Here is a 24,952-nt window from a genome sequence, read left to right on the forward strand (position 1 = left end):
AAAAAAGAAGAGTGCCACGCTGAGCTATCTGATCCGTTGTTTTCAAGTCTCAGCTCCAAGTTTAACCCATTCAACAAATGTGCGTACCGGCAATCTCGAACGCGCATGCCTAATTTCAGGTTAAAAAAAAAAATACAAAAGACATGCGGACAAAGCACTAAGAAGTTGAACGAACTGAGCATCAATCGGAATACAATGGGGGGCACTGTGCTGTATTTTCCACAACAACGTCAAAGGCAAGCGACATGGAACACGTCCACACACAAATAAAAAGGAAAAACGAAATTGATCAATCGTACACACGATTCACGCAATACTTGATAGATACGTCATTTGCAGGTAAAGTATATCAAGTAAAACTAAATGTCACACGATATGATTATGGCACATGATATTCACCGAAACTTTTGTCGAAAAAGTTGTTGATTTGTATAGCCTTCGAATAGCTTTGTTTTAACCAATGGTACACGAGTCTTACAACGAGCTCGGACGTGTACGTCGTTTGTTTTTTAGTTTGAGGTTATTCGGATGATTGAACATCAATCCCGTTTCATTAGCTAAATACTAGAAATAAACAATAAAAATTTATTCGATTAAGGCGATTAGTCAGGTATGTAGGTTACTCCATCTAGTATGATAAATGTCGACATAATATTGTTAATGTGTACAACTCTAATTATTTTTTTGTTTTTTACCATTTTTCTTTTGTTTGTTTTTTTTTTGTACATGAAAAAGCCAAAATATACGAATGGATGAAGTTTTGAGCTGGCTATGAACCGTCTTAGAGGATACTTAAGTGGCGTCAGACGAAAACATGTGACAAACAATTTCAATGTATGTACAGACAGCACAAGCGCAAATCAACAAGCAAAAAAACAAACAAACAACAACGTCAGAGTATTGCATGATAGTCATTAAAATATGTAGTTTTAAAATGTACAGGTAACACTCGAGTCGAACATCCGCGTATACACATTCACACACGCACATCTCCCACAACATTAGAAAAATAAAAGAGTCAATTTCACAATCTGACTTGGTTATACTCTTTGACGAGGTTAGCAAAACAATTCAAAAGCAACAGCAAACGACGAAATGGACGTTCAATCAATCCAACTTTTCAAAATCAATGTGAACATCAAATGTTTCCCCATTTCCTTATAAAAAGTCATATCACCTCGATTGAAAAGATTGAGAGAGATAAAAGAGAGAGAGAGAGAGAGACAGTGCCAGCTTGTGTCCTTTTAGAAACCATCATCAACGGTACATTATGTCGGCTTCGATGTTGGTTCTCATCTGATTGTGTCCGCCACTGTTGCGCTTGATGGTCGCCGTCGGATAGTCGCTGACGTTGCTGTTGCTGATTTTGAGTGGAGGCGGCCGTAGTCCGCGGCCCAACGTGCTCAAACTGCCGTTGCCACCACCGACTTCCTCGACGACGCTCGATTTTTTCCAATCGAGTGATCCTACAGAGACATAATGATTCTGTTGTTTGGCCGACAAGTAGTGCGGACTGGATGGTATCCGTGGCTTACTGCCCCCTACTATTGTGCCGAACCGACCGAGATCCAGCTGGCCGTCCTTTGCGCGAAGGCATACAATCAGGACGGCTAGAGTCAGCAACAAGCCGCCAAAGATGCCCACGATAACCGCACCGATTATCACTCCCTTCGGCGACTGATCGAAGCTGTTCAGCGAAGCCACCGCCAACGTATTGTCTGTTGAAAACAAACCAAAGTTGAAAGAACCAATCGTCAAATTGAAATGAAATCAATTTTAATTCGTAGGAATGAATTTTGTCCGTTACGACACCAACAGGTGAAAAAATCCCACTATTACAACAAGAGTCAAAGGTTTAACGAGTCAATCAAAGTGATGGATCAAGTTATCATCATGTCAAACTTTGATCATAGAATTTGTGATTTATCTAATTTGAAAAAAAAACCCAAACGGACTAAGTAAACACGCGATGACGTGCCCAAGCGCACATATGCGCATAATGATACGCACCTTCTAGATTAGTGATGCAAACACGCTCTTCTTGGCTACGCCCCTGACACAATCCTGGCGCGGTCCCGAGTCCAAGATCGCCGACCAGGCATCTGCGCCTCCGCATTTGCATACCGTCCGCATCGCAAAGCGACCACGACGACCAAGCGTCCCATCCTTCTGTTGCTGTGTTCGTGAAAAATATAAAATCAAAATAGAAATAAAAATATAAATTTGATGATTCATTTACGACTGTAAACACAGAAACAAATTTAAAAAAAAAAAGATCTTGTGAAACAGAAAAACCACATGTTCCTTAAATACCAAATAATTGAATTCACCGTGAAACGGCCCTTACGCCATAAGCGGGAAACATGCGAATCACGCTCTTAAAAACGAATAACGCGAAGGAAAAGACCAGCAAATAAAATTTCACTGATTTCAACTCGTTTTTAAAAACAAACGGTAAGAAGAACTTCTAAAATTATGATGACACGGTCGCTGGATATGGGCGTGATGGCTACGCTTTTGCGCCATTGCATCCCATTTTTCTTTCTTTATTTGTTTGTTTTTCTTCTGTCTAGTTGCAACGCAAACGGACCATGCTAATAAACAAACCACACTCGATGCAATTTGACGTAAAAGGAAAACGAATAGATAAGGCACAACAGGATTCTCTCTTCTCCCCTTCTAGTTTTATGCGACCATTGAAACGAATTTTATGCATAGACAAATTTCCCTTTGCCGGATGCTTTTTGCGTCTTTCATTTTTTGTTTTCTTTGTTTGTTTTGTTTATTTTGGCTATCTACGGTTGTAAATCAATCGAATCCCTGATAGCTAAATTAATATCATTCATCCTTTAGATGGGCAAAGGACGCACACTCAACTCCTACCGTCACAATGCCCTATTTCTCCAATTTCTATTATGGGACCGGCAGCAGTTAAAACCCCCTTTACTCGGCTTTTATTACGACCTGGAACAGTACTATAAACAAAAAACTTTATTCCCATTTCGCTCTCATTGCGATAACTCAACGTTTTAAAGGGGGGAATAAAACAAAAAACAAACAACTTACGTTCGCAGCTGGGATTATTGCAATATTCTTTCATTTCTGACGGACCGACGCATCCTTCGACGTCCAATTCGTTGATGGCGGCAGAGTCGTCACCGCCTTCCACCGAGCAGGTCCGTGAACGGGACCGTGTACCTTGTCCGCACGTGACGGAACACGACGACCAGTCGGTCCAGCAACTCCACACGCCTTTGCATGGCTGCAGATTGCAGACGCGCTCCATCAAAGTGGGACCGTCACAGTCGGACGATCGGAGGTAACCGGGTCCGTCGCAGCTCCTCGTCCGCTGTTGACGTCCTCCTCCGCATTGGCGAGAACATTCCGTCCAGTCTGACCATTCAGACCAACCGCCTTCCGTGTTCCCGGAATCTGTTTGACACGCACAAAATGAAACAACAAGTTTGTTATTCCCGCGCGGCAAATTTGAATAGCAAAGCTATTGCAATGCCATCTGTTGACATCGTGTTGCACATGGAAAGCGCTTGGCTTTCAAAAAGCCACAAAGAAATTATTCAAAACACGAAGCACAAGAGACGACAATGACCGTGCTGTTTTCAACCCCCCCTCCATCTCGTGATTTGTACACGAGCCACTTGTCAAACACAAAAGGCCATGGAATAAAGAGTTTTAAAAAAGAAAAAGAAAAAAACGAACCTGTTCTCAGACAGGTGCCGTCCGTATGGCAGATGCGCTCTTCCAGTTTCATAGCGCCCACTTTGAGGAGGTTCGTGTCGACAGGCGCCTTGCAAGAGAAACGGAACCGCCTCTCAATGCGGCCGAGATCCGTGTCGTTGGCCAGCAGCCACGGTGTCCAGGTGGTGACTTTCTTAGCTTCGGAGCACGAGTGGACATTGCAAGTTTGGTATTCGACACCGCAACCGGAGCAATCCGTTCCGCCGTGCTGCGGAGGCGGGTTATCGCATCGCCTCAATCGCGAGCGGAATCCTCCTCCGCACGACGCTGTGCACTCGCTCCAGTCGCCCCAATCGGACCACTGGCCGTCGATCGGAGGGATCGACTTGACCGGACACGGCGGATTGCTGGGGCAATAAATCTCATCGCGATCGGGACCGACGCAAAGTCTTCCGCCGAAGGCTGGCTCCGGATTGCCGCACGATCGTCGACGTGTCTTGACCGCCAATCCGCACGTCTGCGAGCAGGCCGACCAGGCCGACCATTCGGTCCATCCGCCGTGTCGGGTGCAATTGGTGACTTCGTGACCGTGGCCCAAACACCGCTGGCCCCCGTGCGCGGGTGCCGGTCGATCGCAGTGGCGCTGCCGGCAGGAACAGCGATCTCCTTGGGCGCCTTCCCCGGTGTGCGCGCACTGCGCCCATTCGCTCCATTCTCCCCAACCACCGTCGACTAACATCAAAAAAGAATTTCTATTCATTATTCACGGACTCTTGGCCATCGAAAACGACATTTGTTTTTTTGATTTAATTTAATATTTATTAAATGTTTTTTCATGTTTATGGCATTATGTTGTCATGTTGGGTCTGACAAATATTGAAACAGCTGTCGTGCGATTCGGCACGTATTTACTTGCTTTCGAAAGCCTCGTGCAACGGTCTTAAACGATTAACTAGACTACTGATTGACTCGCTAACCTAAGCAAATTGTTATCTATCCTGTCGAAAAATAAAGGAGAAAGATGGCAAGATAAAGATTTAAAAAAAGAAAAGAAAAGTAAACGCAAGATAGAATTTGTTACAGCTGTTGTTTTTTCTCTGCCCAACAACCGAAAACATTTCGTCGTTTGCTGCTGTAAACGCTGCCTGATAGCACCAAAAGGATTGTAATCTAGTAGCTTGTCTAAATCAAACAATGCGTATTCAAACAAGCTGCAGTCCACAACATCTCAAGGCAAACTCTGCAAAAAAGTCCAACCGTTTCGTTATCAAGCAAAGACGTGGCTTGTTATTTGAACGACTAACCAAAGCGCTGTCCAAAACAATAGACCGTTCTCTTCCACAACCAACTTAAAAAACAAAAAATTCGAAAGAAAATCTAAATCAAATGTACCTGCAGCGTTGAGTATGGGGCAGCTGGTGATGCTCTGTTGCCAATAAGAGACGAGCGGATTCTTGTTGGGCGGTGGCGTGCACTCCTCCTGCACCGACTGCCAACCGCAATAAGGATCCATGGAATTGAGACACTGCGTCTTGGTGGTGAACCGCTTGCACCGCTGGCTGGCGCCCAACCGGATCACCTCATTCTCCGTGCCTATGTACAGCGCGTTCTGCAACGTTTCGGGACACGAGAGAGACACACGATACCAGTGTTACAAAAAGGCGACAAAGGAGAAACAAAAGACGTGCGCCTGTGTGAAACGGGCGAATATCGCATTTCACAAAGGGACAAAGAGAAAAAGAAAAGAAAGAAACAAACGAGAAACTATCAAGACTAAGGTGATGTGACATACTTGCTGTCTGAGGTACTGCATCGTTTTAATCTGGCGGTCGGCCAGTTGGCTGGACGACTTGAAAGGATCAATGATCTCGACGAGACAGGCTTCCTGCGTCCTGGGCAAGACAGAGTACTTGCGTATGAGGCCGTCCCGAGCGCTGGCCACGTAGAGAACGTGAACGGACGAGTGGATTTTGGTGGCCACCACGTCGACGGCTATGTGACTGAAACGTTCTAAATCGAGCCGAATGAGCGGGCTGAGTCCGTTCTTGCCGTGCCTGGCAGTTGGCTGGACAGCTCGATCCATCAGCTGGTACTTTTCGGCTTCCAATAACGAGCTACTCGTACTGGGATGCAACGAAGACGAATGGCTCTGATGATGCGAATTGCAATGCGAATGCGTGTGGCTCGAATGGACGCTCTCCCACGTCGACGTCGGGCCCGACTGCCATCGGAACGGGCCGGCGAAAGACTCTTGCATCGAATCGAGCGTGAAAGAACACACGGCCGATCCGGCAATTGAATTCCTGGTTAAGGCAAATCAATTATGAATGATTTTTTGATTGATTAAAACGATGGATTGTGTCGATGCCAACTGTCAACAAACAACAACAAGGATTGAACACGAGTCAACGTACTCTGAGGTGGTGAACGTGGCGTAAAAGAGACGCTCTTCTTCCAGGTAGGAGACGCTCTGGATGTGGTCGTAATAGAACGGATATTCGGCGGGCAGCGAGCAATTCAATCGCGCTTTCAAGAACGACGTCCAAGTGTCTTTCAGCATCAGCTGGCCCCCGCCCAAATCGTTTTTGCAGACTCGGGCCACCCGCGAGTAGACGGCCTTGCCGCAATTGCCGTACTCGACGGCCGCCTCGCGGAAAAAGAAGTAAACGAAATGATCGGCTTCGACGGAGCCGACGAATTCGGGCACGTTCAGCCACTTGGCGTTGTACTGCATCGTCCTCAAACGGCCCTTGTTGTGCGGCGGATGAGACGGGCTTCCGTTATTAGCGCCAACGGTGGCCAAAGGCAGCCGATAGATCGCGTTATCCTGGCCGGAGAAATCCGTCGGTGAGCCGATGTACAAATCAGCCGTGCCTGCCGGCCCGCTTGAAAGTAAACTGCTAATGTGGCTGTGCGGGCTGTACGGACATCTGTTTTTGTTTTTGTTTTTTCAAAGAGAAAATGTCGTGAGTGATTTATTGCGATGGGCTTTTTTTTGTTTCAAGGAAGAGCGAGAAAAGAAGAAGTAAGCGCAGGAAACCGACAAACGAAGCAACCTTACATTAACTGCCATTAAGACCTTTAAACCCATTCATAATTCGCCCGCCGCTCTATTTCAAACTTTCTACCGGTTTTTTGTTTTGTTTTGGTTTTTCGTTTTAAACATTTTTTATTTTTTTTTTTTTTTGTTTTATGACAAAAGCAGCGACCGCTCCATTGTAGGGTTGGCCAGATCATAAGCGAGATAGCCTCAGCTTCGTCACGGAATGTATGTTAATGCATATGCAAAACGGGATTATGATGCCGGAGACATGGCCGTTATTTTTCACCAAAAAAACAAAACAAAACAACAACAACAAAATAGGATTGAAATATTATTATTAATTTTTTAAAATCCCAATCTCTAAATCATCTCTAAATCCCCTATATACATTTTTTTTTCTTCTAAAGCTTTTCCACTGACAAATTTCTTTAGTTAAATCACGTTGAATCATCCCCCCACCACCTCCCGTCATTTCTTTGTTTGTTTTGTTTTTTTCGAAATGAAAGCCAAAATGTAATCGGAAAACAGCGCGTAATGCTCATAGCAGGAGAGCTCTAATCTATTATGCAAAGTTGAAACAAACAGGAGGATAAAACAAACAATCCACAGATTTTTCTCATTTTGCGGTACACATTTCTCGCAAAATGCAGACGCTCTTTAGTTGTCTCATCAAACAGGTGTAGAGAAAGAGAAAGAGAAAGACAAGCGAAAATAGTTTGGCTTCAAATTCTTTCGCGCTTACCTGGCAACGCCCGATGACCATTCCGAGACGACGTCGATGGCTTCAACTGGCCGCCAGGAGCAGCGCGGCGAGAAGGCGTTGGTCCCGCACGCAAGAATTCGCTCACCTGAAGAGACAATACACATGAGAAAGAATAGAAACAACACACATTTCCATACGCATAATTATCGAGTGGTTTTTAGAGGTCGTTGCTTGTCGTTTCTTTTCATTTTTCCTTTTTTTTTATATATTTTCTTTTGACTTTTTAATTTGGGCATCAACCGGCTCTTACTTTTTGATGGCCAGATTAATAAGGCATTGCATCGAGTCATTTGTCCATTTTTTGTTTTTTTTTACCGTTGGGGCTACCGACGGGAAAGAATCAAGTTTGACATGACACATGACGTGCAGCGAAATGGAGAGAACAAAACTTGAACCCTCCCCCCAAAAAAAAAAGAAAAGATGGCGAGGAATGTTCTTTTAAATGTCGACATCCCCTTAAAAAGAAGAAACAATAAATTCAAGTGTTGCGTCGCATACCGTGAACGTGCAGAACGCGGATGTAGTTGTGACAGTCGTCCTCTGACTGGCCCTTGTCTTGACAGAGACGGACCACTTCGTCGGCGGCTGGCCAAGGCGATTCTTCCAGCAGAGCCAGCCCGTCCAAACTCAAACGGAACAGATAGTCCCTGAAATGTTGTGGTTCAATTTTAAATGAAATACGAACAAAAGAATGAAAGTAGGAAAAATGAATAACCAGCGCGGCATTTGTTAATTGAAATACATTTTTCAAACATGGCGGATTAAGAAAAAAAAAAAAAAGGAAAAAAATTCAATTCTCCAGCGTATGTAAATGAGCTTTAGTTTGAACTCATCAATTTTCGTTAGCCCATTGAAATCGGTGCCCTGCAGTTAGACTCTATTCGTCCTTGCACAATATCAATTCATTTTGCCCCGAGCCCGCAATTCAATGGCCGAAATCGAAACATAAAAAACAGATTTCTCAAACAATAATCCGTCAAAAAAAAAGATAAAAACGATGCACCAAAACGTGAAATTGCACGGCCGTATTTGTTGTTCCATAACCCCCCCCCCTAAAAAAAAAAAAAACCAAACGCCGTTTCACACTGGCTATTAAAAAAATAAAATAAAAAATAAAATAATAATAGAATGAAAACGGAGCTGCTATAAATCATCCCGGACGTGAACACACAATCACCTCAGCGGGTGGTCTTGCCCTTCCTTTTTTTTTTTTTTTGCTCGAATCACACCGACATCTCTCTCCTCTTTAATTTCGGCTATTTTTCATTTAAATACGTAGATACGCACGTAAAAGATACGGTCGCTCACGTATAAGAAACATCTCTCCGATTGAATGATGAGTTCAAGTCCATAGTGAATCTCTCAGCCTAACATCCATCATTGGATTCAAAACAAAATGGCGATCGAAGATATCGAAGTGATAGCCAAATAAACAGGATCTCGTGGCATTTGAAACGAGTCGCATACGAATGTTTCGTTGGAGTTCTATGGATATTTTCGTGTGTGTGTGTGCGTGTGTTTTTCCCCCAATCTGATTTCGAGATCTTTATTACCTGAGCGGGAATGCAGTCACACGATCGAGGCCAACGGAGGGGACCCGTTTTTTGTTTTGTTTCTTTGTTTTTATTGGCAAAGCCATTTCAAGGAAAATGGCGACATTTGGCAATGTCGTCCATAAATTATGGCGTGCAATAATCGAAATTGAAATCCAAACGCACGAAAGAAAATGAAAAACCAATCCTATTTTCTTCTCCCCTCTTTTATGTTTTTGTTTGTTTGTTTTTTTCTTCCGTAAAAACAGGATATGTCGATCGGTTTTGGTTACAACATTTGGGAGTGGAACGAGCCATTACGACGCCATTGAAACCGGTTGGAATATCGATGATCAAAAACGACCGTGGCAGTCAAATGATATCAAAATAGAAGAAGAAGAAAATAAACAACAATAAACAAATAAAAAACAAACAAACAACAGAAAATGATTTCTTGTTCTCCATATTCTGAACTGAACAACTTGAGATTTGAAAATTAGTTTTTCGAATTTTGAAATTTCGCGGCGTTTTCAATTGGCTCCCTCGTTATTCATTGCAACAGTCGTGTGGGGCTGGCAATGCGTTTCATGAGAGGCTGCCTTATTTGTCGTGACGCAATTTCAAGAAGAAGTAAAACAAAAATCCATTGCCTTCTAAGGGTTCGTCACTTTCCCTACGCATTTTCGGTCTGATTTTGATCGATGGCCCACCGTTTTCATTAAATTTCGAGCGCAATCATCCGCAAATGTTTGGGGATCAAACTAAAAAAAAATTTTTGAGGCCAGTGTGCGTGCGCGGCCGATTGTCTATTTTATTGTGTGTGTGTGTGTGTGTGTCAAACTGGTTTGATTGATGTTGCCAACCATGTAGGGACAGAAAGACACCGTACACTATATTGCCCGTGGACGATGGCAGTGACACAAAATCATTACCGCCTATATCTGTAGGGAGTCGATGAATATTGATGTGATCCCATAGAGCTGCTTTAGTGTCTCATGTTTTATGGCCACTTTCTTTTTTTCTTTCTTTCTTTTTTTTGTAAAAGATTAGAAAAAAAAAATTCCTTCTCAATTTCGTTAGAATTTTTTTTTGTTTTCATTCCATCATAACTAAATGAATTTAAAATAAAAATGAGGGTTGGAATTCGGGGAAAATTACATGGAAGACTCTCAAAATAATCAAATTCAATGGCCAGCGCCATCACAAAGGCAACGGCGAGAATTGAAAAAATAAAAAATAAATAAATACTAACCGGTGTAAACGATAATTATTAGTCTCGGCATTATTACCCGGTTGCATTTCATCCTCGCAATAACGATGTAAAGAAAAGCACACACACACACACACACAAAAGGGGGAAGGGGGGAAGGATGTGTAAATGGCGTACACCAAAAGAAACGGCGATAAATTTTGATTTTTAAAGCGACGACACCTTTCCTTTTACAAAATAAAAAAAAAAAGGGAAAACATTTACACATCTTCTTTTTGCATCATGTAATTATGATCCCCACAAAATTTACGTATATGCACAACCCGGAGCTATTACCTATTAACATACATTTCTCTTGTTTAATTTTATTTTCCTTTTTCTTCTTCTTTGTAGAAACCTTTTTTTTTTTTTTTAAATTAAACATTAAAAAATAAAAGACAATAGTCTCCGTCAACCTATCTAAAGTTTTCATTGAACGTGGTGAAAGTCTACGAAATTTCTCCCCCCTTTCTGTGTGTGTGTGTGTGTGTGTGTGTAAAGACTCTTTGAAATGTAGGCTATATATGCATACACAGAGGTAAATAGCTAAACTGCATTTGCCTCTCTCGCCTTATTCTTCTTATTATTTTTTTCTTTTTCTATATTTATATATGTGATAAGTGTATATACACGCACAACAGAGACAGCGTGCAGCACATTCAGCACCACCTGCTGCAGCGCTTAATGTCGCCGTAACGAGATTAATCCTTTTACGGCTAAGCTCTTAAGAAAAATCCAAAGAGCAACGGTTCTCCTTAATTTCTCCTTCGCCACCAGAATTGTTTTCGCTATTCACCTCGTCCCGCGTGATTCGGCTTTTCTCAGCTTCATTTTCGCAAACTTCCCCCCACTTCTTCTTTCTTTTAAATGATTTCACTTCCATCATTGCGTCATACACAATGGCCAGAGTGGCGGCTATTGTTATAGTTTCACGCCGTTTGTATCGCCATTGGTCGTCCTCTGCACTCGCAACATGCAAAATCACCGTGAATCGCTAGTCCCCTTATTTAAAAAAATAAATAATAACAAATAGAACCAAGTGGCTGTTTTGCCTTCCCATCCCGACATAGTTTTTCCTTTTTAATTCCAACGCTAAACGGCATTTTTACTTTGGCCCCAATTTCACGTGGACTTTGATTTGTACGGCCCGTTTGATTTGGAATGTTGCAGCATTTATATGGGGCACGCACTTTACACGTAAAGATGGTAAGCCCTCGGGGTGGCTTCAAGAGGATATCGGCACCGTCTACCCGCTCTTTCCTTATAGAGTTTCATCGACTTTGTTGGACGTGAGTTGGGGGGGACGATATTCAAGACGGATGTGAGAGGGACGAAGACGAGCATACATTGAAATGCCTTTGCCCAAAAGGGTAAAGTGACCCAAACGAGTTGAGGGTCCGTTGCCGTACCAATACGTGTTTTTTTTTTTTTTTTAAATATTTTAAAGAAGGGCTTCCCTTTTAAAGGTATGTGACCGACCACTATACTAAACACATACGCTTTTTTTAAATAAGAAGAAAAATAAATAAATTAGATTTTGTTTTTGTACCTGGCGGCCACGATCAGTTGACCTCGCGTCACGTCGAACACCAATGAAGAATAAGTACGGGCGCCGGTGTGGTTGAACCAAACCATCGACTGTTGCAAATCTGCAGAAATGAGCGGAGGAAAAGAAAAAAAATTATTTGATTATGTAAAAGAAATGTTTTGAATACATAACAATGAAAAACACACACACACAAAATGAATTGGACCGTTCTTGTTTTTTCTTTTCGTTTTATTGCTTTCAAGATGGTGGACTCAAACGAATGAAAACGGACGATATCTACGAACCAAGGCATTTCAGAATTCTTTTTCGTCTTCCTTTTTAATTGCCGCATATTAAAATGTATTTTCTTTTTCGGGGTCGGAGAGGTAGACTAGTACAAGGACAGTTTTTCTTTTGTTTTTTTTTGAACAGGTGTTTCACGAACGAGAGACGACTGAAGAGGGAAGGGAAAAGAACCGAAGAAGAACAAAAAAAGAAAAAAAAGAGGAGAGTCTGGATGGAATAGTCAAGTTGTGCACGGTGCTAGTCTTATTGAGGGGAGAGAAGCCCGTGCGGGACAGGAAACGAGAAATTATGCAAATCGTATTCATGAGCTGTTTAGAAGCCGATGGGTTCGGTTGGAATTCCTCCTCGTTCTCAGTTTGGGTGAGGAGAAAAATGGGAGAGGAATGATGAACCAACAGTTCAATAAAAGAAAATAAAACAAAAACAAAAAAAGAGAAACAGACATTGTCTCGACTGGAACACAAGAAAATAAATAAAAATGTTGAAAGGGGGGTGGGGGAATAAAGAAAATCGACATTCCCTCTCGGTCTCACAACTTATTTAAATGACGGCGAAAAGAATAAAAAAAACAAAACAAGTCGTCAGAAAAATGCCGGCACGCGAGTATTAATGGGCAAAAAAAAAACAAATGAAAATCGTCATCGGGAATAGCTCCCTCATTGCGAAAACTGTGTTTCGTCTACGGTTATTATCGGTGCTCTTTACAAGCCCTCACTTTTTTTTCCATTTCATTTCCATCGATCAAAACAGGCAACTAAACTTTCGATTCTTCCTTTTAAGTCGATTCCTAACGGCGAAGAAAACTGCGTGAAAATTAAAAAAAAAAAAACTAACGGAGCTCCCATTATCCGGCACGAGTGAGAAATGTCGAAAACTTGAATTGGCTTGATTTTCTAACGAGAAAAAAAAAACGCGCCAAAAGTATTTTGAAAAATAATAACAAAACAAAACCGGTCGTTCATATTTTTCTTGATTAAAAAAAAAAAAAAAAATTACTAGTTGTCTGCTCGTCACGCATGCGCGTACTTGTATGTAAACTGACAGATCTCGTGAAAATTAGAACCGTGAAAAAAATAATGAAAGACAAATCAAATCAAAATTAAAGGGGAAGGTACAAGTGGTCATGGCTAACGACAAGGTAACGAAGCGTCGTGAAAGGGGGTGAAGAATGACAAGTTTTTGATGTTTTCACCCAACACGTAAAGCCAACAAAACAAAAATCTTTGCACGAGATATTCAAGCAGCGGTCGGAGAAGGTCGAATTTACAAAAATAAATAAATCACACATCTAGAAAGAAAAGGAAATGCTCTTTGTTTGCATAATAACAGGGACTTCTATAGCTTGTCTGTGTCTATACTGCATTTATAAATATACATACACACAGAGCGCAGGTAGAAGAAGTGCGTCTGATGAGGACCAACACATTCCTCCTTTTCTTATTCAGGATCTTTAAAAAAAATAGTTAGACACACACACACACACAGGTGAAACAAGTCAAACAAAACACGAGGCTCTATGGGTAGTATCCTACATAGTAGCACCGTGAGTGAGTGTGTGTGTGTGTAACACTGTACAGCACATACATATCAAGAGAACATACCGGACTGTCATTAAGAAAGCTCGTAGCCGGCCCGCTAATTAACGCAGCCGCTAGCCAACGACATGGCCAGAGAATTTAGAGCGTGAACTTTAACCAGGACAGGGTCGCAACAGTTTAAAGCGCATCTTGAGGCCCGTTGGGGCCCGATTAGCGAACAGCTGTGCGCTAACACACACCAGGGCCAAAACAGTTTGGCTTAAAGGCACTCGGGGAAAACGTTGGCCAACGGCGTGAGGCGAACAGCGAAGCGCCTTTCACCCGAATCGAAGACGAGAAACAAGAGAGCGAGACAGAAAAGAAGGGAATACATTTTTTGCTTAAATGAGAAATATTTATGAAGAAGAAAAAAAATGCCGAAAGTCCCGCGGGCGGCTAATGCCAAGCTGAAAAAGGTGACGATAGTCTACAGGTAAAAGAGACGCACCCGCCATCCCATTAAATTTTGTCCAAACATTTTTTTTTTTTCTTGTTTAGTTTTTTTGGTTTTTTTTAAGAACGATCACAATGTTTAGATTGGAATTGAAAATGCGTACAAGAAATTCGCCCATTCTAAAAATGGTTGCTGGACATTGTCATTTTTTAAAACATTATTTTGACCATTTCATTTCTGATTTTCGCAATCTTTTATACCTTTGTTGTTGTTGCTGTTTCAATCAGGGGAAATCCAACTACTGTTTTTCATTCTTCGTTTTTTTTTTTGTGCATTTGCGCAACGCGATAAAACCCGCATAGTTAATGGAACGGTTAGAAACACGCAAAACTTAACGTTTACAAACGAGCAGAATGCTGGTGGACATTTACCACTATTTAAATCAAATGAAATACGCTAATGAGGTGGTGACCCCTTTGCCTCCATTTGCTAAATTTATTTTTACATTGTGCAAAGGCTTTCGTTGCGCTTGATTTAATACTGAACTCGAGAGGAGAAGAGGCGCCAACAGGATAACACGAGATGTCAGTTGCTTTTCAATCAATTTGGCATTCAAACAATTGGGGCAGCCGAAAAGCTTTAACGATTAAAACTGTTTTCTTAACTTCAAAGTTCCAGTTAAAGGAGAGACAGAAGGCATTGAAATGTGAACGTAAGAGAAGGGCAAGAGTAAAAAAAAAAAAAATTTAAATAAGAAAATGGCGTTCTCCATTTCTATTCCACTCCATGCATAAGGATAATTTTTTTTTTGTTCTTTTCTTTTAGTAAAAGGGAGGGAAAAAAGAAAAAAAAACTTAAGAAATGGGGTCGTTTCTTTAAGGGGCTAGGGAAAACCAAAAATCATTTAGACATTCTCCAGACGTCGGAGGGCAAAACGTTAGAAGATGATCCATTCGAGTCGTGCGTCCGTTCTTATATGCTGCCCTCTACCTACGACTCTTAAAACGCAGATGGCCTCCTCCCCCCCAATTTTTTTTTTAAATAAAGTCCAGATAAACTGCTGTTTTGGGGCTTCTCGTTCAATTTTCTGTTTTACTTGAAAGAAATCGTGATCTTTAAAAAAGAAACGTTTTTATAGACAATTTGATCGCTACTGGCCTGTCAAATGTCGGCCGTCAGGTAAAAAAAAAAAAGGAAAAGAAAATCAAAACATGTTTGTAGGGGATGAATTAAGCCGACCACAAAAAAAAAAGAATTTTCAGAATAAAAATAGACTATCTAAAGCTCCATATTAGGAAAGTCTATAGATCTTAAAATATATCAAAAGGCAAAACTACTTTCGGTGCCGTTTTACAATTTTCCTTGAATTTTTTCCATTTTTCTTCACTCTCTATTTTCCTCGTAAACGAATCTCTTTTTCATTTTTTACGTTCACATTTGAACGCGGGACTCGCAAAAAAAATGGCGTGAAAATAAAAGCAGAGGTTTTAATTTTGTTTTTTTTCTTTTTCTATCCCTTTACATGGGCGTGATATTACTCTCCACTTCTCTATACACTCTTGTCTAATATTTCACCTGTGGCCCAACGGTGCATTGAAAGTGGCGCCTTCAATGACGGTAATTCTGCACGTTGCGCTTTCAAACGCTTAAAGGGAGGGGGGCATATGGAAGCGCTTATATGCATTTCGTATGACGGCAGTCCTTTAACTTGTTTTTAACCCCCCCAATGTGGTGCATCGTGTGTTGGAGAGTGACACATCTAACGGGGGAAACGTCGTAAACAATTGACTAAAGCATTTGATTTTTGTTTTTTTAATTTAAAAAAATAAAAGTAATAATAAAAAAATGAAAGAGAAAAGGCATTTTTGAAACAAGTGAAAATGTATGCCCTGGATGTTAAGCCTGGAGCAAACGCAAGTCATCAAAGAACTATTTTATTTGATTTTTTTTTTCCAGCACACGTTTCATTTTTTCTTTCTGACGCACCATACGAGTTATGCAAATGTTTGAACGTTTGGCTTTTCCAGACTGGCTATATATAAATATATTTCTGTTTGCTACCACTGCTGTGCTATTATGTATTCCAAAAAGCACGTGATGCAATTGACGGGTTTTCTTCGCTTCTGGACTCTACTTTTGCTCAAACTGCACTCCCCCCCTTCCTTGTTTTGTTTAAGAGCAAAAATTGATAGATAACAAATGTTGAATAATAGAACCAAGGTGAAGTTCTTACCGGACACGTTCATTTCTTGCCAAAATTAAAGAGAGCAACGTTTGGTGCGCGTAGCTCATCCGGGTTGGCATTTTTCTAAGCCATCCGGCATTCCGTCTGAAATGACCCATCACATATCTTATTACGTTCCCCAACTCATCATCGTACCCTCTCTCTCTCTTTCCCTCTTCCTTTTTATTTTTTCTTTCAAACTGTTCAGTGTTCACATGTTCCAGACTACATTCAATAACGTTGCACGCAACTGACCCGCGTCTGGAATGTCGTTAACGACTGGCAAATGCGGACGTTTTTGTCTCCAATGCCCAAGGCGAACATGTCAGGGCGAGTTTTAAACGTACCGTGTGATGCGTAGCGGAGAAAAAAATAAAAAATAATAATAATAATAATAACGAAAATGCAGAGCATATATTTATAGGAGGACTATATCAAGATTTATAATAACCCATAAAAGTCTATCTTTTTTTTTTTTTGGCATGTTCTGTGTTGATAATCTACTCAGCTATGGACGCGCACGTAAGTAGCCTAACCGTAGAGAATTTGTGTTCTCTTCCCCCTTCTGCTTTTTTTTTTTAATGTCGTATTTATAAACAAAGCTGCTGTTTCCCTTTTAGATATTTATGTAGTGGTTACACATTTTCATCGGAAAATGTTTCTTAAAAAAAAAAAAAAAAAGACCCGATTCATTTTCTCGGGGCTTTTCTTTCCCTCTAAAAAAAAGAGAGTCGATTCATTTTGCTGCCCTCCTTTCCCTCCCTGTCGACTCGGAATGATAGATCAAAAAGAGTTCATCACTCGACAGCGAGTCTACAGGATGAGCTTCAATCCAGCTGTTCATCACGCACACAAAAATTATTTTTCAAAAAAATAAAAACGATGGGATTAAGGGAGGATCCCGTTCGTCCCACTGAATGTCAGCAACAAAAAACCCTCATCGCCCATACATACGCGCAAGAAAAGGAAAAATAACCATTTGAATCAACAAGTAGATGCAAAAAGGCAATGAAACTATCAAAACATTTTCTCTTTTTTTTAGTTTTTTTTTTCTTTTTAAACGGATAGTAGACACATCCGTCACGCGGGAGGAGCTACCGCTTTCACATCACCGTATTAATAGATCCGTCTCGCAAAACTGCATGCATTCTCACGCTTGTTTTTCACCTGACTAGTTAACATGTTTCTACCTAACACGACATTTTCACACACACACAAAAAACGAGAGAAGAAAACAAAAACAAACTTACCGCGCTGACTGGGCTGACGGAAATCGTGTTCATCGCTTCGATGATGATGTTCAATAGCCAAAGATAAGTCGAGTATCGTCGCCATGGTCAAGGTCGTCACGAGCAATCGAATAGCGGTCCCCATATCCGCCATCATTTCGATTCTTTCCGTGATTTCAAAAGACCAAAACTCTTTGGCGCGCGTTGGGTGCGGTTGAAACAAGACGAACGCTGACACACTCCTTAACGTGCCATTGGGGCGTATCTTTAAACAAATCCGGTCCGGAGGCCTTTTTGTTTTCTTCTGTCAATAGAAATGGAATTAATTTTAAAAATCAGCAAAAAAGAATCATTTAAATAAAAGAAAAAAGAAAAAAAGTCAATGTCCCAACCTCTGAAAAAAAAAAAGAAAAGAAAAACACATTATACTGATTTGCTCTAACTAGTTAGGTATTAGGGAGCGGTCCGTTTGCACGGAAAGAAGCGGTTCGAATCGCTTGCGGCGAACGTTGTCAAATTTACAAATGGCAGAGACACAAAATAAATAAAAACAAGACAAAAACGAGAGTGCAAAGAGTCAAAATCAGCGATTGCGCAAGAGAACGTCGTTAACGTGTTTATAATGTTTTTGTTTTTTTTCTTGTTTTTATTAATTCTAGCCAATGAAAAATTAGGTTTAATGAACCATTTCTGTTGTTGTTGTAAACCTTGCGGCATTTCAACTTGAAATGAGCAAAAGTTAAAATTTTTTTTTTTATGTGATTGATATGATTCGACGTTGCCCCCAAACAATTCAAACAACTAACAAGGTAATTTTTTTTTTGTTTTCTCCTTTTAACATGAATACAACACTTTATTTATCTCTTGTAAAGTTTTGAAATGGAGGGCGGGCATTTGGAAAGGGGTGCGTGTCCGTGTCAGCTTTGATTTCGTTTGTTGTTTCTGTTTCACTTTTGATTTAAGCAAACGCGATTGAAAAAATTTGAATTTGTTCTTTTCTTCTTTATAAAACGCACCGCCAAATTAGAAAATAAAAATTGGCTTACTAGCGATTCACCAGTTAATAAACAAGCGCACACACACACACGCGCGTGTGTGTGTGTGATGAGGTGAATTAAATAAAAAAAAACAAAGACCGACAGACACTGATCGCAAATGACTTAACCAACATTTGATGAACTTTCTTTCCACGTTTTTAACCGGATAATTGAACTGACCCAAGTGTGTTCTCCTATTCAATTTGTCCTTCCGCAGCTGCGTGTGTGTGTGAAAAAAGAAACTTTTTCCGGAGTCGGATACGCAATCCGATCGGTTTCGTCTGCCAATCGTTCGATGTTCGTTCGAAATATCCGTCACGTATCCACACAGACACTAAACGTGACCGGATAACAGTTTGCAATTAAACAGGAATGTGTTCATTTCGTGATCTGAAGTCGCCATGAGACGCGCATCGATTGTGAATTTCATTAGAGAGAAAACTAAGAATTCAGAATTAGAAAACAAAACACGGGCGCAAAATGACCGACGATTGAGTGCCATTTTCGAAATCTTGATTTTTGAGGAGGGAAAAAAAAAGAAAGCTAAAAACAAACTTTTTAGGGGGGGGGGCCGAGATGGTGACGTCCGATATCACCCGGACATGCCCTCACTCTTAGGAGAAAAGAAAAAAAAACAAAACAAAAACGTTGGGAGAAGGGAAACGGTGGCCGAATAATAATAAGCTTCTTTATTTCTTGTGTTTTCAGCTTTTAATTCATTCCTCCCTCTCCTTTTAGATTTCGTTTTCAGATGGAAAACGTTGATTTTGGGGAACAACGGTTACCTACATGCCGGAGCTCAGTCCCCTCGTTTTTATAATGAGATGAAGGCTATTCATTAAAGTGGACTCGAGGGCCTGTAGGGGGCGATCGGCTGCTATCGTGTCAGGTTTAACGAACTGCTTGGCCTACTCTTATTTAAATAAAAAAAACATTTTTTTTTTTTTTTTTTTTGAAAAGAAAACGTTAGATAGTCGAAAGACATTTTTCTTGATGTTTAAACGTAAACGTTCGACCAATGAGAGAAATAAGGGAAATTGGATTCGAAAGGAATCGTGTGACGGATTTTGAAAATCGCGCGATCCTAAGATGCAGCCATGCAAACGGAGCCCTTCCTCCTCCGTTTGTTTAAAAAAAAAAAAAAGTCTCAAACTTCAGCTATCGGTTATCAACAGGGGAGCTCAAATTTGCTTTAAAAAAAAAATTATGTCGGTTGCGTGAAAATCGAGCCGTGCGCCATCCTTCCACGTTTCGATCACGATGACGAAATCGAGAATCGCTATAAAAACGTTTGAGTTTATTCAACCTTTTCTAGAGGGGCGTGGCTTCTTCGACTTTCAAACCCGCAGCTGGTGGACAACGATATCGTCCTCACATTACCTCGTGAGCGGTACGTGACGTGCGATCAACGTGAGAACTAAACAATTTTCCAATCACCGATGTTTTGTTTTCGGAATTCGCCTAATTACTTCACACATCAAACGCCAGTTGAAAACAGTCCAAATAATTTCACACAATTTACCAAGAGGTTTGACGTAACAAATGAAAAAAAAAATTCACAAAAACATCCAAAAATGAAATTAAAAAAAAAAGGGGTGGGCCTTGTTGCGTGGCCCAGGTAAACGTGTTTATCTCTCACAAGTCTCTTATCCCCCCCCCTTTTTTTTTTTGGACTTCCCACATTTTCCTTATCAGATTTTTGTTTTTGTTTCTATCGCACCCGATAATAAAGACAATAACAATGCCGGCCCCCGTAGGAAGACGATGTTATAACGCATGCACCTAGTCATATAATTACCTTAGCATGTCGAATAAGAAGCCCAACAATGAAAACTAGCCAATGAACGCTAAGGGAAAAATATATATATATACATAGTCACACTTTGGTGGTATAAGTTGAACGCTAGTCACGCTCATCCTGCATAGCCATCAGCTTTTTAAAAAAAAATTGAGTTGTGTAGGCCGTCCTAAAAATATCAACAAATAATTGTTACCAAAAAAAAAAATTACACTAACAATCAAATTGCTGCATAGTGAACTTCTATGTATAAAAAAACAAAAACATGTCCCCCCGGGGGGAAATGATTCAATGATTTCACGATGATGATGTTATTAGTTGCTATGTCGGAATAAAAACAAAACAAAATTTCAAAAAGATGAACTCCCGAGTTCGTTGGTGGCCCTTGATGATCTCTGCTCTCCGTTTTATCCGATTTGGTTTCAAACTTGTCTTCACATTTTTCTAAGAATTACGTCATTTTTAAACGCATTTTTAAATGGCGAGTCAAAAACAATGGGTGTGTGCATCGGGCATTTAAAAAAAAACACGTGCAACATTTTCTTCACAGAGGAGGTCCCTAAATAGTGTCCCTCTTTTTCTTGTTAAGTTTTTATTTGTTCTTTAAAAATTTATTTCTATTTCTCTTTTCAATCAACTCCCGAGTGCCATACGACCGTGTGTGTGTGTTTCTGACATTTTGTTTTTTAACCTCGGCCCTTGTTATCTGTATAGGTTTTGGGTTGCACGGTGAGAGTCTGCTGGAGGTAGGTCGTCGTCCCGACAACACTAAATCGGGACTGTGTGTGTGACTCTCTTATGTTGTTCCCCCCTGAAGCACATTGCGTCGTCAGCCCATACAATGGCCCCGAAAAAACATTGGAAAAAAGAAAATAACCAGATTTTTCTATAGCGCAGCAGAGAGAGAGAGAGAGAAAACTCAAAGATAAGCGAGCATGTATACATACGAAGCTATATAAGGAAAACATTCTCCTTTTTCAAAAAAGAAAAAGACAAGTTCTTTGGGGTGAGTGTGTCGTGAGGTCTCGGCGGGAGTGACGAATGTCACGTGCTCTGCAATACGTATTGGGTGAGATTTTTTTTTTTTTTAACATGTTACCACAATTTTTGCCTTCTTGTTATTTTTTCACGTCGTCTTTCAGTCTCCCATGTATGGGCAACTGACCAGACGCCCCCCAAAAAAAAAAAAAAAAGAGATGGTAAGAAAGGAAGGGAGAAATGGGATTGGCCACGATAATTTTCAAAACGCTGGTTACAGTTTACTTTCCGTATGATTTTTCTGTTTTGGAAATACCCCCAAAGTCCAATCGATTAGTTACCGATTGTGGCAAAGCGCATTGGGCATTGCCTGTCTAAAAATAAAAATTGCTTCACCTTAAATCATCCAATTGTTGTCTAAGGATGGAAACGAAAGGAGAGAAAAAATAACAAAAAAAAAAAAAAACCTTGAACGTTGAAATAAACCAGTAATAATAAATAGATCAACATCTATTATCTTTTTATTACAGTATCCCTTGACTATAGAATTAAGGATGGGCAACAGGTAAAAAATAAAAATAAAAAAATAGACTTTCTCTAGGGGGTGTGTACCAGCCCCTTAACGATGGAGGGAAGAGGCTGGCGACGAACCCCAAAAACACCTTTTTTTTACTACACCGGAGCCAAAAAGACAGTGACGAGAGGCCGTCATCATCATCGAATCGCCATCACAATTATTTCAACAACAAAAGCCAAAACAAAAATAAATTATTTTTTTTTATGTAACTTCATTTCTTTCTATCTTGACTTGAAATATTCCCCCACCCCCCACCCCTTTTTCGTGAAAAAAAAAACTCGTTAAAAGAAATCGGGACAAAATTGGACTTATTAAAGGGCTTGGAGACAAGTCCTTTTAAAATTTGGTCTTTAACAAACCCTAAACAAACCCAAGCGGGAGAAGAACCAAGAGAGAAGAGACTCCCGCCGAGCGCTCCGGTGTGCGTTTAACGTGTTCCGTCCTCTCCTCTCCCCTCCCCCCCCACCCTTTTCTTTTTAAGTCGCTCCTTTTCACAGTGAACGTTAAGAGAAACAAGAAGAAAAAGTTCGCAAAAGAAACGGCAAAAGGTGCGTCAAAGAGAATCGGATACTGTCAAGGTGTTCGCCAAAAGCAATTAGCATTTGAAATTCGTTTTCAATCAACTCGCTATTATTTTCCCCTCCTATTCATTTTCTTTAAGGACAAGGTGTTTTTTTTTTTATATCAACATAATGAAAGGCAAAAAAATAAAAAATAAAAATGATTGTTTATGACTTGGTCACGCATTTCTCAGCTAAAAAAAAAAAAAAAGAATGGGCGGCCATTTGGTTTTTTTTTTCTCCATTGCGCATCTCGAAATTGCGCAGCGCGGGAAAAATAAAACACGTTTGAATAAGCAACTACGCAATGTTGTTTACACGACAAGAAATACCTTAGCAAAAAAAAAAGAAATAATAATCCCTGTGTGTGTATATTAGCAAGTTAAGGCTCAAGTTGGACAGGTACAAGAGAATTTTCGAAGTAAAACATAAAAAAAAAAAAAAAAGATGACGAAAGTTGAGGAAGAAGGCGCGGTCAGAGGTGTCGTGTTCTGTCCATTCCAACAAAAATGCTGCACCCTCAAGCCCGTCTGTCACAAAAGAAGAAAAAAAAAAGGGGGGAAACGTTGTGCTTTCTCGTATTGTTAAGTCAGCGTGCGTGTGTGATTCTCAAATAAACTATGGAAAGAAAAAAAAAATGCTTGTTTCTTCTTCACGAAAAGGCGACAGTGTTAGATCATCTCTTATTTAGATGGTAAAAGCGGACGTGTCTTAACTAACAACACATTTTGACGTCAATAGGCAAAACGAAGGGAAACGAGGAGGATCTGAAAAGAGGCAGAATCAGCTGGAAAATGATCGCAGATAATGGCTGGAATAAGACCAACTGGATGTGACTTTCAGGATGAGAAAGGAAAATAAAAGGAAAAAGAATCTCGTTTTGTGCTGATTCGTGTCACATACGCACGTAGGAAGAAACTTTAGAAGGCGAGTGAAAGAGACGATTTACGAGCCTTTTAAAGGCGAGAGATAGATGTAAAGAAAAATGATGAAATATAGAAGGACACGTCGTCTGAAAAACTTAAAAAAAAAAGAGACTTTGCAAACAGCAAAAAATGCAAGCAAAGAAAAACGTAGCCGGCAATGATCCGAAACATTTCATCTGTTTTCATTAGTGTCAAAAGCGGCAACCCCGCTATTCAAATTTAACGGGGCTTATTCACCAACATATCGTCAAAGATCATTTAGAAACATGCCAACAAGCCTCGAAGAAAAGAAAACTATGAAAATATTTAAAAAAAAAAGTGTTGAAATATCTGAAACGTTCGTAACAGTTAACGACAGGTGTAAATCCTTAGTTTCATCGTTTTCTTCCTGATTTGATACCACCCTCCCCCACCCCCGAAAAAAAAACAAATAAAAAATAAAAACTGTACCGAGTGAATGGGGAATTATTTTAGCATAAAAGATCAGCAAAACGTTTAAACATTTCGTTTCAAATGGTGATTTCAGCCTAACACCAAACTGTTGGGCAGGAGGATCTGTGAACAATCGTCTACGTGTCCCACAGTCGTCGGCCGATATTAGTGACGGTTTCAATGACCCCCAAGCTTGTACACAATCTCGACATTACCCACAACTAGTCCTGTTTGCATGGTTGATTTTTTTTTTTTTTTTCTATTTTTTAACTTGACATTTTTCTTTTTTTCTGAATTTTAGAATTTCAAGATGGAACTGGCGTTGGCAAAGTATCGTCTTACTTTCAACAACCTTGTCGACTTTTATTTTACGAGAAAAAAATGATTCTATTTCATCATCTAATGTCGTAGATGACGGAATAGTAGATAAACCAATAAATAAAACAAAAAAAAAAAAAAAAAGTTGGCCATTTGTTTCACAAAAACTTTACTGACCTGGGATGGCGCCAAAATTCCACGTGGTTGATGGCCAAAATGATCGATCGCCAACGTTGGATGTAACAGTCAATTCGCAAAAAAAAACGCAAACAATAAAAAACGAAAAACAACTGCAATATAATCCGGCGAGTGAGAGACGTGTGGTTCAAGATGCTTGCGAGAAAAACCAAACGTAAAATGATCCAGTCATGGACGTTCGACTGCGGTCGAAGCGTAAAATCAACTGAGCAATGGGTCGCTTCGTCCCTCTGATTTGATCTCATCTGACGCTGTGTTGCCTTTTTTCGTTTTATTTTATTTTTTGTGTGTGTACGGCGCACACGCGCGCGCGCCAAAGGCTCCCTCTGTCGTTGGGGCCAAATGTATTGCCTGAGGCAGCCAATCAGAAGGCGGGACACTGGACTACACACACAGATCTGCAGCAGCCCTGGCTCTCAAGCGCTCGGAGAAGAAGATAAGAGCCGCCCTTTTCATGTTTGAAGCCACCAGAGCTTTCATTTATTTTTTATTTTTATTTTTATTTCTTCGATCGAAGGAAAGAAGAAGAAGAAGAAAAAAAAATTAAAATTAAAAAGAAAAAAAAAAAAAAGAAAATGCCTGAAGCC

General features: G+C 40.4%; 1 protein-coding gene across 3 annotated transcripts; it reads right to left on the reverse strand.

The window, feature by feature from the left end:
- Positions 1 to 197: 197 nt before the first annotated feature.
- Positions 198 to 24,602, reverse strand: LOC116916626 (semaphorin-5A). 3 transcript variants are annotated; one of them, XM_045169820.1, is made up of 13 exons: positions 24,345 to 24,602; positions 17,563 to 17,845; positions 11,833 to 11,932; positions 8,001 to 8,149; positions 7,482 to 7,587; positions 6,111 to 6,626; positions 5,489 to 5,999; positions 5,089 to 5,305; positions 3,718 to 4,428; positions 3,067 to 3,432; positions 2,011 to 2,175; positions 1,546 to 1,718; positions 1,223 to 1,466 (listed from the first exon to the last, which is right to left on the reverse strand). In XM_045169820.1, exons 2-13 carry the CDS (start codon positions 17,696 to 17,698, stop codon positions 1,404 to 1,406), a joined length of 3,213 nt encoding a protein of 1,070 aa, XP_045025755.1. In that variant the 5' UTR covers positions 17,699 to 17,845; positions 24,345 to 24,602; the 3' UTR covers positions 1,223 to 1,403. The 3 variants fall into 3 exon arrangements, with proteins under 3 accessions (XP_045025754.1, XP_032777784.2, XP_045025755.1); XM_045169819.1 differs by having other exon boundaries at positions 198 to 1,718; positions 17,563 to 17,842; positions 24,345 to 24,601; XM_032921893.2 differs by having other exon boundaries at positions 198 to 1,718; positions 24,345 to 24,601.
- Between the last annotated feature and the right edge of the window lie 350 nt (positions 24,603 to 24,952).

This window comes from Daphnia magna, linkage group LG2, assembly GCF_020631705.1.
Source record: "Daphnia magna isolate NIES linkage group LG2, ASM2063170v1.1, whole genome shotgun sequence".
In the NCBI taxonomy this organism is placed as follows: Eukaryota; Metazoa; Arthropoda; class Branchiopoda; order Diplostraca; family Daphniidae; genus Daphnia; species Daphnia magna.

What these genes read in the sequence shown, in the direction of transcription:
- LOC116916626 (XM_045169819.1), bottom strand. Translation starts at nt 17,698, where the DNA reads ATGATGGCGGATATGGGGACCGCTATTCGATTGCTCGTGACGACCTTG. An exon ending in TGCAGTACCTCAGACAGCAA is followed by an intron (nt 5,306 to 5,488) that starts GTATGTCACATC and finishes GAAACGTTGCAG; the next exon opens with AACGCGCTGTACATAGGCAC. An exon ending in TTGCATCACTAATCTAGAAG is followed by an intron (nt 1,719 to 2,010) that starts GTGCGTATCATT and finishes TGTTTTCAACAG; the next exon opens with ACAATACGTTGGCGGTGGCT.